Source organism: Dama dama, chromosome 8 (assembly GCF_033118175.1).
Source record: "Dama dama isolate Ldn47 chromosome 8, ASM3311817v1, whole genome shotgun sequence".
Lineage (NCBI taxonomy): Eukaryota > Metazoa > Chordata > Mammalia > Artiodactyla > Cervidae > Dama > Dama dama.
This window is the reverse complement of record NC_083688.1, coordinates 7982429-7998390: the sequence shown is the minus strand read 5'-3', so window position 1 is coordinate 7998390 and position 15962 is coordinate 7982429. Positions and strand designations below refer to the sequence as shown.

Here is a 15962-nt window from a genome sequence, read left to right as displayed (position 1 = left end):
GGGGGATGGGAAGCTGGCAGCAAAGCTTAGCAAAGCCTTCAGGAATTCCAGCAGATGAGGTTCCCCACCACGGCCTAACTCTGCAAACTCAGGCGGGTCCCTTTTCTTGTTGGAGCCTCAGTTTCCTCAGGAAGATGGAAGATTATAGTACCTCCAGCCCCCATGCTGCCCAGCACCCCCAAACACCACTTAGTGGGAGAGTGAACTGAGTCCATAGGTGCTGCACCCCGGGAGCTCAGGGGCTGGGGTGTGGGTCTGAGCCAGAAGCTCTGAGTCGGCCGCCTTGGGTAGATCCTCCCTCACCGTCTGCTGTCCAGGTGATTTTGAGTGCATTCATTCATTTCCCTGAGCTTCTGTTTCCTCAGCGGTAACAGGAGACCAACGGCTGATAAAATAGACTATCAAATCCCGGCTCCATCCATCCTGAGTCAAACTTGGGCAAGTCGCTTAAGCTCTCTGAGATTCAGTCTCCTTGTCTGTGACGATGAGTTCATTTACCTGAGGCTCTTGGGAGAGGGCTTGGCCTGTGGGAGGTGCTATTTATGATTACTGTTATTGTTATTATTTTCGGGTTTGTGGGGAGAAAGCACTGGGTGTGGGGAGGTGGCCTGGCCCCAAGCAAGCCTTCCCTGAATAGGAGAAGGAGCCCTGAGCCAGAGTCTGCAGCCCTTGGGGGCGGGGGCGGGGGGAGACACCCTTCCTCGCTGCCCTGCTGCCCCACCGCCACCCCTCTGAGGGGTGCCCACCTCCGGCAGGGTTTGTGGTCACACGAAGCCAGTCCCTCCGCAGGTCGAAGCCCCTGGCAGAACTCTTTGATGCTAAAAATAGATTATCCCACCGGAAAAAACCCAGAGAAAAAGGATCATTTTATGAGCCAAAAGCTTGGGGTTTTCTTGCTTCCTCTGAGGGGCCTGGGACTCTGAGGGAGGAAGCGTGTTATGGGCAAGGTTTTCCAGCTCTCAAAGGAACATCTCCTGGAAACCCGGGTTCAGGTGGCCCTTGACTGGAGTCGGCCTTCAGAACCCAGGAGAGTCAGGGCTGCTGGAAGCAGGGCCTTGGTGAGGCTGGGCAGGAGGCAGGGGTCTGCCAGGGGGGCACCAAGGACGCTGGGGCAGTGGTGAGTCAGCCACACGCCCCCTCCTGCCGCCCAGTTCTGCTCTCCCCCCCGACCCCACACACAGCACCCTTGAGCATTGCTGCCCAGGCTCTTAGACTGTCAGCCCCAAAACAGCTTACCCCAGCCAACTGCCTACGTGTACTCTTCTCCGGGGTGGTCTCTCCTCACCTGCCCACCCTGGGAGGAGAGAAAGGCTTTTGATTTTCCCAGTCTCACAGATGAGGGCACTGAGGCTGGGAAAGGACCCGCTGACACCAGCGTCGCACAGTCAGGAAGTGCCGGAGCTGGGACCTGCCCAGCTCTCCTGACTCCCAAGACCCCAACATCTCGGCCGCCCTGGGGGGACTTGAGGGAGACAAGGGAAGTCAAGGGGGGCCCTGGGGGTGGCTGGAGGTGGTGGCAGCAGGCCTGCTGTTGACTCCGTCTTACCACGCCTGAGACTGCAGGTGAGTCCCTTCACCTCTGCCAGCCTCAGTTTCCCCAGCTGTAAAAGGGAGCGAACCATCTCGGCTGTGTCTGCGCGGGATGTTTGCGTGCAGGGGGCGGTGGGCCAGGGGGCCTAGGGATCATGATTTTAAGCAGTGAGGAAACTCGGTCCAGAGAGGGAGGCAGCAAGCCCATCCAGGGGGCAGCTGATCAACCCAACTGGGCTCTTCCCTCTTCAGGCAGCTCCGTGACTCCTCCACCCACTTCTCTCTATCTCTTTTGACAGAGAGCTTGTGGCTGAAATATATCCAAGCCCAAACATGTGCTAGTGGTGAAATTCCAGGCGGAAGGCAAGGCCACCACGTGGAGTGATGGAGGTCCTTGGTGAAGCAGATGCTGAGAGTAAAGATGGTTACAGGATTGTCCTCAGTACCCCCGAGCCTCTGGAAGCTCCATGGGAAGGCAGCGAGGGGTCCGGTGAAGGGAGGCCTGCCTGCAGAAGGGGGCTGAGGCCGGAAGGTGGAGGAGAGGGAGGGGGGAGTTCTGAAGGGGGCACCCTGAGCAGTTTTCTGAAACAAACAACAGGAAAGAGAGAAGCTGGGGGCGGGGTGGGGAGAAGCCCAGAAAGCGGATGGTGGGCAGGTTGGGTTTGATCCTGCTTCTTCCACCTGCAAGCTGGGTGCCCTTGGGTGGGTCTCCTGGCCTCTCTGACTGCCCCTGAGAAATGGCCGGAAGACCACTTTGCATGGTGGGCTGTCCAGAGAGCCCACCATTGGAGATTCTGTGCGTCTCTCATCATGTGCATCCCACCTGGTAGGTTCTTAGCTAATCATCCTTGGTCTGGGTATCCTGGCCCCTGGGTAGGCTGCATGCTTGCAGGACTCATCTGCTACCCTGATCTTATGATAGATCAGGGGGTGGTCACCTGGCTGGTGGGGAGACAGAAGATGGAGATGGGGGAGGGGACATCTTTATCTGGATGTCTCTGCGCTCAGCTCTGAAGGTGGAGCCTCCTGGGCAGCCTGAGTGCTAGCGTGCTCCGTCGCTTCAGCCGTGTCCTACTCTTTGACCCTATAGACTGCAGCCTGCCAGTTTCCTCTGTCCATGGGATTCTCCAGGCAGGAATGCTGGAGTGGGTTGCCAATTCCTTTTTCCAGGGGATTTTCCTGACCCAGGGATTAAACCCGCGTCTCCTGCGTTGCAGACGGAGTCTTTACTTGCTGACCCATTGGGAAAGCCTGCAGTACATCTCAGATATCATTCCAGTACCTTCCTTGGGCCCAGCAATGTGATTGACTGCTGGAAAGTCAGAATTTGAACTCGAAGACCAGTGCCCACCTCAAATCTGCTAGCTATTCGCTCCAAGCTGGCTCTGCTGACCCCTAGAATCTAAAGCATGGGGTTAATCCCTGGGATTAGTCTTTTCCTCATCAGAAAAGTGAAGAGAGACACACCTCTTCCACAGGTGGTTGGGAGGGTCCAGTGGGCTCAGAAGGTGCCATCTTTGTAAAGTTCACACACAGGCCTGGAAGCCAATGCTTGTGATTCCCCAGTCACAGTCACCCAAAGCTCTAGTGAAAACATCAGCTCTGCACACAGGTTAAGAAAACGAATTTCATCACCATTCACAGTAGGTGTTTTCTTAACTGACCCTGATGTAAATGGCCCATGGGGTTCACGGGTACCTCTGGGGTAACATGCTGCTGCTGCTGCTGCTGCTGCTAAGTCGCTTCAGTCGTGTCTGAGTCTGCGATCCCATAGACGGCAGCCCACCGGGCTCCCCTGTCCCTGGGATTCTCCAGGCAAGAGTACTGGAGTGGGTTGCCATTGCCTTCTCTGGGGTAATATACCAGGGGATATAGGACTGGCTGGCAGGTCCCTCACTGGGACCCTCACCTTCTGGCCCCACCCAGCCCACTGAGCTGTCAATGTACCAAACATCTGTTGGCTTTGTTCCCAAACCCATTCATTCCTGTTGGGTTTCCATGGTTACAGAGCTCCAAGGGCCACCATGCCAGCTTTGGGCCACTTTGCCTTTAGCTCTATCTACTCGCTCTCCTGTTTGGGTGTATAATGCAGAGGTCTGGTTCCACTAAGTCAGCCTGCCCCAGCTCCATTCAGCCATTGGGAGGCACCGGGAGGAGATGGAAGGATGGGAGGAAGGGAGAAGTTTCTTTCCTCCTTGTCTCAGGGGCCTCTCCGTGGCGGCTGAGTCTCCTCCATGGCTCCAGTGTGAGACGGGCCCATGATGCTCCTGCTTCCACGGGGGGCCCTGGTGACCCCACTCCTCCTTCTGTCCCTCCCGTGTCAGTGGCTTCTTGCCCCTGGGGCTCCTCCCCACCTCTGTTTGTCTTCTCAGCTCTTCCATCGCCTGGGTTTCCAATAATCCCTGAACCAACGTCCTTCCCTCAGTTTCCATCACTCTAAGTGGCTTCTGTTTTCATCATTGGACCCTCACTAGCGGTGACGTGATGTTACGGGTGGTGTGAGGCAAAGCGGAGGCGTCTGTTTCTATGAAAACTTGCCAAGGTTGAATACCTTGGAAAGATTCAGTGAAGGCAAGTTGCTAAAAAATAAACTGAATTAAGTGTGGGTGAAACATTGTGAAACATTGGGCAAAAGGGTCAGCACTGCTACCAGGTGCTAATTGCTTCATAAGCATCTTTACAATTGTATCGCACATTAAAGAGGACAAACCTGGACATCGTAGCAGACTCCTTCTGGGTTGATTTAAGACAGAAGAACAAGAGGGAGGCCATTTGGTACACATTGATAAACATAAAAAAGGAGCATCACTGTTTTTTTCCAATGATTTCCTTCTTCAACCAAAATTTTGGATTAACCTGATCTAAATAGTTCAGAGGCGTCTATGGTATTGGATATTTTTTTTCCAGTGGAGAACAAAAGGATACTCAACTGCTCACTACACCCCGAGAGGGTGCATGGTCAGAAGTGGCAGCAAGAGGAGTCCTGGGAACTGGGCACCTACCACGCGCCGGGCATGTTCACGGTGTTTTGCATTTAATCCTCTGCAATTGTAAGTGGGTCCCATCTCACGGACGAGGAAGCAGGCTCAAAGGAAAAAGCCTTTTGCCCGTGATCTCACCTCTCATGAGGACCAAAGGCAGGCTTCAGGAAGGTTCTTCCCAGGCAGCCTTCAGAGGTTCGTGCAAAGTCTGGTGCACGCTTCTGAAAGGGCGCTTGGAGATTATAAGCCTCTTGAGGGAGAAACCAAGTTTGTCACCCAGCGGGCCTTTGCTGCGTGGTCCCAGGAAGGCAACAAGCCACCGCCTCACAGATGTAGCCCCACGGGCCCCCCCTCCCTGGGCCTGAACTCAGCTTCCCAGGGAGGGGGAGTCCCTCAGAGTGACCAAATTATAGGTGTTATGGGGGAGCCCACTCTTATGTATGGAAAAAACAGCCAAGTGCGTAGGGTGGTACGTTAGAAACTCGAGGCGGCGTCGGCAGAGTGGAAACAGCTCCTGGGCTGGGAAGCAAGGGGCCCGGGTTCCACTGACTCACTGGTGAGTTCAGAGTGTGTCTCTGCCCCTCTGGGGGCCTCAGTTTCCATTCTGTTAAAGGGGGGTCTTTCCAGTTGTTTTCCTCTCTGATCGGTTTCACAACATGGCAGACTTCAAAACACTCCAAATTTAGCCAGGAGGGCCAAGGCCCCTTGGCGGGCTGTGCCACTGACCCACCCCCATCCCTACCCCGCCAGCCCTGCCCAGGCCGGGCGAGCCAATGAGTTTCCAGCAGGGGCAGTCTATCCTCCTGTGTGACCGTGATGGCTCTTTTCCTGCACTTACTCATACCAGAGCCAGAATTACATCACCCAGACGCAGGCAAGGAAACCAGCCTTCGCGGTGTCCTCACCTAGTTGCCTGTCCTCGGAGAAATGTGTTATCCCCATTCTACAGGAGAGGAAACTGAGGCCCAGAGCAGGGCAGTGACTTGGCCCCACGGCTTTGCAGCTGGGGTTCAGCAGAGCTGGACTAGAAGTTGAATCTGACCTCAGAGCCCTGCGCCTTTCACTTAAACCTGCTTCCTCCCTGGAGAAGTCAGAACCCCCACCCCCACCCCCATCTACTTGCCACTAGGGAACAGAAGACTGGGTCTCCAGGAGGACGCAGGTGAGACACAGACAGCAAATTTCCAAGGACATCCCACTCCCAGGTGACCCAGTGAGGCGGTGAGCAGAAGAAAGTTGTCCTGGGACCTGGGACAAGCTCCTCCTCCCCCGGATGCCCCTTCTTCCCTGTGTTAGCCTACAGAGATGACAGGGCCTGGACCGAAGCTTGGGCTCCCTGGGAGAGGCCAGGTGGTGGGCCCAGGCTGCGGAGGGCTCTTGGGAGCCTCAGGATTTGGCTTAGAGGACGCTACAGAACCCTGGGGTGTCGTGGCTGAAGCCCAGCCTGATGAGCCAGAGGCTGACATTCCAATTCCACTCAGAGTACTGTGTGGCCTTGAACGAGCTGACTTCAATGCCTCGGGCCTCAGTGGCCTGGCCCATGAAATGGGAGAGTGGTAGAGCTTTCCAGGGAAATGGTGAAGCTTCCACCCTCCCCCCAAAGCCTGACCTGGCTTCTGGGAAAACACGAAACTGTGAAGTTGAATCATCCTCCTTGTCTTTTCTACTTCTGAGTCCCTCTGGGAGTTGAAGGATTCAAAAAAGAGAGCTGACGAAGGGCACTGGGAGCCGGCAGGGTGGGGGCGGGTATGGAGGCGGGAGGGCTGGAGGCAGTGGGGACCGGAGAGCAAGAGGAAAGGCCCAGAGGCAGACAAGTCCAGGCACACGAGACTGGAACAGAGAACCCCATAGAGACACACAGGTGGGCAAAGAGAGCAAAGGGCCCTGAATGACTGGGTGCGGGCCTCAGACCCCAAGCTCTGCACAAGGCCCCATGGGGAGGCCGTGCCCCCGGCTTTCCCCAGGAAGCCCTTTCTGGAGGCCCACGGGCTCCGGCGTGAGCGCTGGTGACGCCCCTTCATGTGTTTCCCTTGGTGCCTGATCCCAACTCTCATAAAATCTCCCTGAAGCGCCACCCAGCCACACGTGTGGACACCTCTCTGGGACTGAATTGGTTGACAATGGCCGGGTGACAACCACCCACAGCCCAGATGGGGGGCCCTGGAGGGATCCGGGCTCCTGGGGCTCCCTGCTACCCGGGCCCACACTGGCCTTCATTAAAAAGGAGTCTCCCACAGGATCCAAACCACCACCCGGCCACTCCCGCTCCAGCCGCTTTCAGTTCTGCTTTTGGGCCGCGTGCTGAGGCCAGCTCCACAAATAAAAGCCATCCCTTTTCTCTCTCTCTCTCTCTTTTTTTTTTTCTAAAAAGGGAGCGAGGCAGCCACAAGATCTTCTAAGAGGCTCTGACATCACGGCCCAGGTGACTGCCGCCCAGCCAATGAGCCAAGGCCGCGAGCTAGCTTCTTGCATCCTGTGAGCTGAGGTTGAGTTGACACCGTGAAGGCCTGGTCCCTCAACCACAGAACCACAAGGCCAGGCCCTCGGCCGCCTTCGGGGGGCCCTGCGCCGGAGCTGGTTGGCTCCCGGTCCTCCCACCCCCGGCCGCTCTCGCACCCACTGAGCTGAGCTCTGACGGGGGCGAGCCTCATTCATTCATTCCCGAGGCGCTTGGGGCAGGGCTGTTCCTGCTCTCACCGCCCCGCGACTCCTGCCCTGGCTGCTGAAGGCCCCTTCCCGCCATCTAATGATACACTCTGCATACGCTTCTGTTGAAAATTTGTGGCGAGACATTCCTGTGGGACCGGGAATCCAAATTCTTGGGTACAAACAGAAACTTACTTTCCTTGGGGATTTTTTTCCTCTCTCGCTCACACACACTCTCGCGTTCTTTCCTTTTTTCTTTTTCGTAGCAGTAGGTGGGAGTGAGGGGGGGGGAAGAGGCAAAACGAAAAAAAAACAAACAAAAAGCAACCCCCCCCCCCCCACTTTATTTTCAAAAGTAGCTAGGAAAAAATAAAACAACAGCCAACCAATCCATCCCAACCCAACCCCAGAAGGGCTGAAACCTCGCCTTCCTCAGAGCGGGGCATGGCATCGAACAGCATCTTCGATTCCTTCCCGACCTACTCGCAGACCTTCATCCGCGGTGAGTAATGAGCGCCCTCTCGGGTGGGGATCTGCTGGCCAGGCCCCGGACCGCGACCCTCCACCGCCCTCCCTGGCTGCCTTCAAGGGCCCGGGGTTGGTTACCTAAACCCGCTGGCTTCTGAAAGCCGGAGGTGGGAACTGGGCTTGGTGGCCTCCGTGGTCTCCTGGAGTGGGACATCTTTGTGGACTTTTATCCTCAGCTGGTGGGGACTGTTCCTGGTGGGGACCGTTCCTCGTGGAGGTCATGGATACCACAAGACCTCAAAACCTCAAAGATCAGAGCTCTGAGGGTCTTGAGATGGAGAGGCCACGGGGGTGTCCCTGTGACCCCACGGGTGTGATTCCTGCCTCCCCCGTGGGGCTCCGGGGCCCTGCACCCCTAGCCCCTGGCCCTCCTGGGGTGCTCAGACCCTCTACCCGTGCTCAGGTAGATGCTCAGATCCTCCCTTTCCCCAGGGCCCCTGCCGCCTTCTGCCCAGGGCCACAGAGCAGGCAGGGGGCAAGGCTTACATTGGCGGACTCAGAGACCTTCCCAAGGACCTTCCCCTAACTCTGCATTTTCCGAGGAACCCCTGGGACTAGGGCAGCAGAGGGAGGAAGGGGCCCAGGCTTTTGTTGGAATGCATGCAACTCTGGGTGGCCCTGAGCCTGGATCAGAGTGTGGGGAGCAGGCCTCGGGAAGGTTTGTGAATTTGGTCACGGGGAGAAATCAGTTGTTTCTGTCTATGGCCTAGAGGGACCCGGAGGTCTAAGTTTTGTCCCTCAAAAAGGATTTAGTTCCCAGATCCCCCGCTGGGAACCTCTGATTGAGGCTAGAACTCAGGGGGAGACTATTCCTCTGTCTGGCCCTTCGAGGTGACGTGCCCGAGCCTCAGACAACACCTTGTTGCCTTCCCCCCAAGTAGCGGGAGCCCAGATGGGGCTGTGGCACCTGAGATCGGGGGTCAAGAGACCCTGAGGCTACCCTGCTGGGCAGCCTTAGACAAGTTACTTAACCTCTCTGTGCCTCAGATGAAGGCCCCTCTGGCTGTGCATTCTGATTGCCTGAGGCTGGGAATGGCCTGTGTGTGAGGGCAGCGCCTCGGGGTTGTACACGGGGCGACTTCTCCTCTGGAACAGAGGGATGGAGTGGACTGCAGAACTCCAGGGCTTGGGGGCCTGGCACTGCCTTTGCTTTGCTGAGGTGGTCAGCTGAGATGCAGTAGCCGGTCTGACTGTCCATCTGCCCATCTGCCTGTCCCGCTGTGGACTGACTCTGAGCCAGTCCCTGGGCAGTCAGCTCTGTGCAGGGACCGAGGCACATTTGGGTACTTATTGTTCAAAGGCTTCTGCACGGGCTTGTCTGAGGGCTGGACCCGCTCCTCCTCCCTGGAGAGGGGCTGAGGCAGGCTGTGTGGCTGCAGACGGGGCGCTGAGTGGGGGAGAGGAGGGTTGTGGGGGGGCTGCCGTCCCCGTGGTGGGGGCGCTCCCGTCAAACCTGCTGGTGGCCGGTGACCAGCAATAGCCCTGGGTCTGGGAGCCGAGTGCTGTGGGCTCCTTCCTTCCAGCAGCTCCTAGTATAACGCTGCTCCCTTTGTGGTCCTCCAAGCTAATTAAAGGCAGTGCTGTGGCAAGAAAACAGGAGTTTATAAAAACCATTTGCTGGGTCTTTGTAATCTGTACTTCTCCCTCCGTGAGCAAGATGGAGAAACGTTGAGCTTGAAACAAAGGAAATTTAGGAGCCGGGACTAAAGGGCCACCCACCTAGGGTGAGCTCCTGAGAGATGGTAGAGGTGACCCGGAGGGAGAGGGAGGGGACAGCTGGTGGCTTTGGGCTGGCTGTGTGCACAGAGATGGGAGGCTGCTGGGCAGAGCATGCTGATCCCTGGGGAGTGACCTGGTAAGCCAGTGTGTGTGTGTGTGTGTGTGTGTGTGTTGCGGGGTGGTGCTCAGTCTGCTGTCTGAAGCTTTCCCTGAAGTTCCGAGTCCTGTCCACACAATCTGGCCCCACTCTTTTGCCCGGTTCTATCCCTCCCACTTCCCACTCACTTGAACGGATCTGCCTCCCAGATTCTGTCTCTGGAGGTTTCCCAACTCTGTCCCCAGAGAGATCCAACCCCGGGGTCCTGCAACTCTCGCCTCATGCTAATCCACACAAGGTCCTTAACCTGCCTGGAGCCGGGGACCTTTGCGGACTCGCAGGAAGCTTATGGACTCCTCAGAGCCGTATTTTTAAATGCATAAAACAAAATACAAAGAACTATGAAAAAAAAAAAAAAAAAACACCCTCAAATCTATAGAAACGCTGTCTTCAAACTATAAAAAAAAGCCAGTGTGTGACACCGTGACCACAGGCCTCTCAGTGGAGACGGTAAGGGCCGTGATGTGACAGGAATGGGCGTACACAGAATTTCAGGAGAATCATGACAGCTCTAAGGAGACTGAAGGATGTCTGACAAAGTCACCCGTGGCAAAAAGATGCTAAACTTTAGCTAGAGGTCAGTGAAAGGAAAGACATCATGTGTTTCCTGCCTGAGTCCATGGAGTCCCTGAATTCAGGCCTACGGTCCTAGTTCCTTAGCCCGAAGTGGTAGAGCAAGCGGGTCTCAGGGCATCACCACCTCTTGAGAGGTTTTTCAAGTTGGGTTCCGGATTCCAGAACTCCTCTCAGTTCTCTGTGATGAAGAGGTTTGGGGAGAACCTGGCGTGCGTGCATGTGTGCCAGCCAGGCTGCTCTATCCATGGGATCCTCCAGGCAAGAACACTGGCGTGGGTTGCCATTTCCTCCTCCAGGAGATCTTCCTGACCCAGGGATCTAACCTGGGTCTCCTGTGTTCCCTGCAGGGGCAGGCAGATTCTTTACCACTGAGCCACCTGGGAGGATGGGGAGAGTGTGGAGAGGCATTTGATCCCCACCTGAATTAGAGGGTGAGGAGGAGACGAGAAGAGGGTGATGCTTATCCCACAGAGCTGGCAGACTGATGGCAGCATTCCAGACACTGAGAGGGTGAAGGGGGTTCCTGGGGTGCAATTCTCCACCTTCTCCCATCGCTTCTCCCGAGGATCTCCCAGGCATGAATCCTCTCTTTGACAATTGGGGAAGCTGAGGTCTAAGAATACACTGCATGACTATGGGCCTTGGGGTCCCCACCGGACAAACGGGACTATGGCCTGGGAATGCCCGAGGGCCTATCCACAGCCCTTGGAGGGCCAGCACCTTCATTCTGGATCTGCCCACGAGGCCTATCTCTGCACCCCCTGGGGTGTCCTCTTGCAGAAGGGCCCCCCTCACAGCACCCCCAAAATGCACCCTCCCCAGGACACTCAGGGAGGGCACCCCTCCAGGGAGAGAACTGTAGGAAATGGGTCTAAACGGCCACGTGCAGGAATCGCAGGGAGATGAAGGTTTTCCTGACTCAGTAATTCCACATAAGCTCATCAAGGAGGAGATATGAGATTCAAGCTGGCTTCTGGAATCAGAGCTCCAGGCTCAAGTCCTGCCTCTGCCCTTCAGAGTGTCGTAGCTCGGGGCAAGTTGCTTCACCTCTCTGTGCCTGTTTCCCCATCTGTAAAATGGGAGCGATGATTACACCAACCTCATTGGCTCTGGAGAGAATTAAACAAGCAGGGTACTGGCACGGAGTAAGCGCTTGCTAAACGTCTTCATCTTTCGAATTATCTTGAGCCTGGCCTTGTGCCGGGAGCTCAGCTGCAAGGGTGACTAGGTCAGGCTCTCTACCCTTGAAGAAGTCACGGTCTGATGTAGAAAGAGATGGGTGAGCCGAAAATTGCACTGGGTTGGGATAAATGTTAGAAGGGACTAAGAACAAGAGGGCTTGGGGATCAGAGAGGGCGACTGGCCAGACAGTTCTCCTGGAGCTGGGCCTTGCAGGGTGAGGAAGTGATCAACGGGGAAAGGATGTCCCAGGCAGGGGGCAAGGTGGGGAAGCAGGAAAGGCTGTGATGATGCCGGGCGCCTCCTGGGGTGGCTGGGGGGCGCCATGTGGGGTGAGGTGCTGGAAGGGGACTAGGATGGGCCTGTCTGGCTGGGGTTCTCTGAGCAGTGGTGGGCAGCTGGCCAGCAGCTCTGCCCCTGAAGACACCTGGAAGGAATGGGAAACCGCCTCTCAGGTGCGAGGCAGGCCTGTGCAGAGGCAGGGGGTGGACAGAACGGCCCTGGGCAGAGTCTGACTCAGAGGTTACCAGACAGTGGGGCTCGGACCAGAGAGGCCACTCACTTTGTCCTTTGCTCAGCTCTAGGCAGTGGGCAAACAACAGGGGACCCTCCCGAGTCCCGGGCACCCCACGATGGTTGGTCACCCCGAGCAGCGTGACCTTGGCAGCTTCCCCTCCCCCCACAGCCCCAGGAGATGAAGGGACTGACCGCCAGCCACCCACACCCACTCTGGCGCTTGCCTGGCGCCACCTCTGCGGAGCCCCTTTGACGGCGGCTCTTGAGGCCGCCCTGCACACGCCCGTCTCCCCAGACCACCCTGCCTGTCCAAAGTACCCCTCAGGCAGGAAGGGCATTCCTGGGAGTCCCCCCACTGGCCACAGGGTCTGGGCGGGCATGAGGCGGCCCCACACAGTGGGACTGTGTGTCCAGGCCTCACCCGTGCCCACGACGGCGGCCGGCGGCCCCCAGCGGCCCCGCTGGTCACATAGAGAGCCCATTGACACCCTGGCCTGGAGGTGGCCGCATCAAAGCTGAGGCCTCCTCGGCTACCTGGGGGGTGGGGGGGAGCTCTCAGGGGAGATGGGGGCCAGGAGTTGGATGCCCCCAAGCAACAGGGCCTGACCTTCCAGAAGGCTCTGAGAGCAGGAAGGCAGTGGCACCCCCCACCCACCCCACCCCATCCTCACCTGGGAGCCAGTCTGGATGCCTTCATCGGCGGGGAGACTGGATTCCGGGCTAAGGGTTCAGTGGGTCAGAAGGATGCTGGTCCTCCAGCCGTCTCCTGGGGATGCCTCATCTACAGACCCTTCCTCAAACCCACCAAGCAGGGGGGTGCCCTACTGGCAGCTAAGGAACCTCACCCAGTCTCCAAGGCTGAGCTCACACATCCCCTCTTGCCAGCAGTCCTCAGGGTCCTCAGGACCCTGTGGCCATCAAGGACCCCTAGCCTCCCAGGAGCTTCAGACCCAGGCTGGCCTGGGCCTCAGTCACTCCCGCCTTGGTGCCCAGTAGCCTGCCTTACCTGCTGGAAGTTAGGGGGACAGGGGGAGGTGGGAAGGGAGGGTTTTACCCCTCAGTGGATTTGGAGCCCGAGTGCTCCACCCCATCCTCCTTGAAACGGCACCTCCTGGAGGAACACAGCCGGGCTGGGAGTGAGACTGTCCTACCTGGAGACACAGCGAGAAGCAAGAACAGTAGTGAATTCAGGAGAAACGTTGGAGCTGGCAGGCAGAGCGCCTCCACCTTGGTTTATAGATGGGGAAACTGAGGTCCAGAGAGGCATGTGGTCTTGTGTGAGGCCGGGACATAGCGGGAACACCGACTTTCCCCAGCCACTTGCTCACACATAACCTCACACATAGCTCAGGAGTCAGGCCAGGTTGAAGCTGTTAGGTTAGCTGGGTGACCCAACACGTGACTTCAGCTCTTTGAATCGGTTTCCTCCTCCGTAAGATGGGGCTAGAGAGGTTGCAAGAGAGAAGGCAACCCTGCCCTGAAGGCCTGCATGACGCTTGGTCTGTAGTGAGCGCTCGCTCAGCACGGCCACCTCCTCAAACTCTCGGCCCTGTGCCCTGCCCGGTTCACTAACGGCGGACACTCCCATGTCTCACCCACAGCTCTGTCTCTAACACTGACCCCCTGGTGATCCCCTGGAGAGGACAGCGCAGGGAGCCTGTAAGGAGGACCGTCAGGCCCCTTGTTAATGGCTCCGAGAGACGGGGATGGAGAAGAGCCAGCGTGAAACGCAGTTAGTCACAAGCCCAGGCTGCAGCCAGGTCCTGCCACTTCCTTGCTATGTGGCCGCGGGCAAGGTGTGGCCTCTCTGAACTCAGTTTTCTCATCCGTACAATGGGGAGAACAAACGGTAGCCACCTTAAGGCATGTTGGGTGGGTTAATGAGCTTATGTATATTACATACTTAATACAGGGCTTGGCGCAGAGGCAGGACCTCCCTCATTATGGAAATTATGACTATGTAGTATTCCTGTTCCTCCTGGGCAAGAGTCTGACTCTGAACCGGATGGGGAAGGTGAGAAACCCATCTCTCTCTTCTCAAGGCCCAGTCTAAAGACCTCCCCTTCTGGGGAGCCTTCCTGGGTTCCCCTGCTTTTCCTCTCCAGGCCTCAGGAGTGCCCTGCTCCTGCCTACACTACCCCCTACCCTCCTCCTGGCAAGCGGGGTGCTCCCAGCAGCAGGTTGGGCTTTGAGGAGGAAGTAGAGGGGGAGTGAAAGGACCAATGAATGGATGGACCAACACGGACCCTCGGGAGGGTTCCAGCTTCTCCCCTTACTTCCTCTTCACCGTCTGGCTCGTTCTTTGAAACAACGCTTGCTGGTGGGAGTCTGAGCCCTCATGTCCAATCGGCACAGCCGTGTGAAGGTTTAGGTTCCTCTTTGGGGTTTTCTTTTGCGTCTGGGAAAAGTGTTTTTGGCAAAAGGTTCAGACTTACGTGTGGGCGGAGAGGGCGGATGCCCATAACTTATGATTTGCTGAGGTGACCGAAGTTAGCCGCCCCCCAGAACATCTGACTGAAATTCCACCACGGCGTTTGGCCCCTCTGGGGTGAAGGCCCCACTGGGCTTTTTTCGAATGCAGGGTAATTTCAGGGATCTGCTCACCTTTGTAAAGAGGAGAACAATGGCTGGGTGTAGAGCAAGCGGAAGACATAAGGGAAGGAAAACGTGGGGCACACAAATGAAAGGGGTGAAAAGAAAGGGGATGGGGAGGAGAAGGGAGGTCCATTTTGGTCATGCCCCTGCCTCAGACTCAACTCGCCCAGGTGCCCTGTAGCTAAAGACAAACACACCACTACGGCCCCCCCCCGAGGACTTTTCTTTCCATCCTTCTTGCCCCCCATGGATGGAGCCTCCCACCCACAGCTCCGGCCAGCAAGATGCAACAGGGACAAGATGGTTGGAGCAAGAAGCCCCATGTCCTGGGTAGCGAGGGCTCACGGCACTGAGCCTGGTTCTCCCCTATAGAGCAGCCGTGTCCCCTCCCAGAGGGCGGAGGACACCACCCGTGGAAGCAGGTCCGCCTTAGAAAAAAGGCCGGAGGGAAAACACAAAAATGCTGTCGTTTGTGCGACATGATGCAATGATCGTGGGGAGCATTTATTTCTAATTCTTTTGATTGTAGGTTTTCCAAAATTTTTTCAATTTTTATTTATCTATCTTTGGCCATGCTGGATTTTCGTTGCTGTGAGTAGGCTTTCTCCAGTGGCGGCAAGCAGGAGCTATTTTCTAGTTGTGGCGTGCAGGCTTCTCATTGCGGTGGCTTCTCTCATTGCAGAGCACGGGTTCTAGGGCGAGAGGGCTTCAGTAGCTACAGCACGTGGGCTCGGTAGTTGTGGCTCCGGGGCTCTAGGACACAGGAGCAATGGTCATGGCGCCTGGGCTTGGTTGCTCTGGGGCAGGTGAGATCTTCCCGGATCAGGGATCGAACACATGTCTCCTGCATTGGCAGGAGGCTTCATTACCACTGAGCCACCAGGGACGCCTGGTTTTCCAAAGTTGCAAGCCCTGAACATGTATTACTTATAAATTTAGGGGGGGAACTTTAGTTTTTCAAAACAAAGAAGAGGAAGGGGCAGCCCCGCCCTGCTAGTAGCAGGTGAATTGGGTCCCCCGTCAGCTGGGGTTGCAGCGTGGGGTGGGTCTGCTTCCGCCCAGTCAAGACCCCGCTGGCCACCCCTGGCGGTCTGTTCCTCTTCCCACGCCCCTGTGCCCGTCACTTTCCCCCCGGGTTCTCTCCCATCTGGCAGCGGAGCCAGGGTCTGCCCTGGGCTGGGCAGAGCCTTACATGTTGCAGGCACTCAGGAAATGCTAGTGACCTGTACTGTGGTCCCCGTCTGAAGACAGGTTCTCTGGGAAGGGTTGGTTTCCCTCGATTCTCCCATTCCCAGTGCCCAGGGCCTGGGTGCGATGTGGGCCAACTGGTGCTGTTCAGTGGACATTTACTGAGTACCACCTGCATGCCAAGCACTGTGCTGGGCATTGAGGATTCAGGAGCAGACAAAACAGACAAAGCTGCCTGCCTTCCTGGAGCCCGGTGATGTATGGAAAGAGTTTTTCTCGGGAAAATGCCCCAGTGAGAAAGGCCAGCCCCTCTTTGACTGATATACTTCCTATTGATATAGAATCTC

The 15962-nt window shown here is 56.8% G+C and overlaps 1 protein-coding gene across 1 annotated transcript in view; it reads left to right on the top strand.

The window, feature by feature from the left end:
• The first annotated feature begins 7065 nt into the window (after positions 1-7065).
• Positions 7066-15962, top strand: part of RUNX3 (RUNX family transcription factor 3) — a 65944-nt gene continuing 57047 nt past the window's right edge. The window contains exons 1-2 of the mRNA XM_061148232.1: positions 7066-7334; positions 7514-7659. Coding sequence (XP_061004215.1) covers positions 7602-7659 — 58 coding nt within the window. The 5' untranslated portion in view covers positions 7066-7334; positions 7514-7601. The remainder of the gene's footprint in view (positions 7335-7513; positions 7660-15962) is intronic.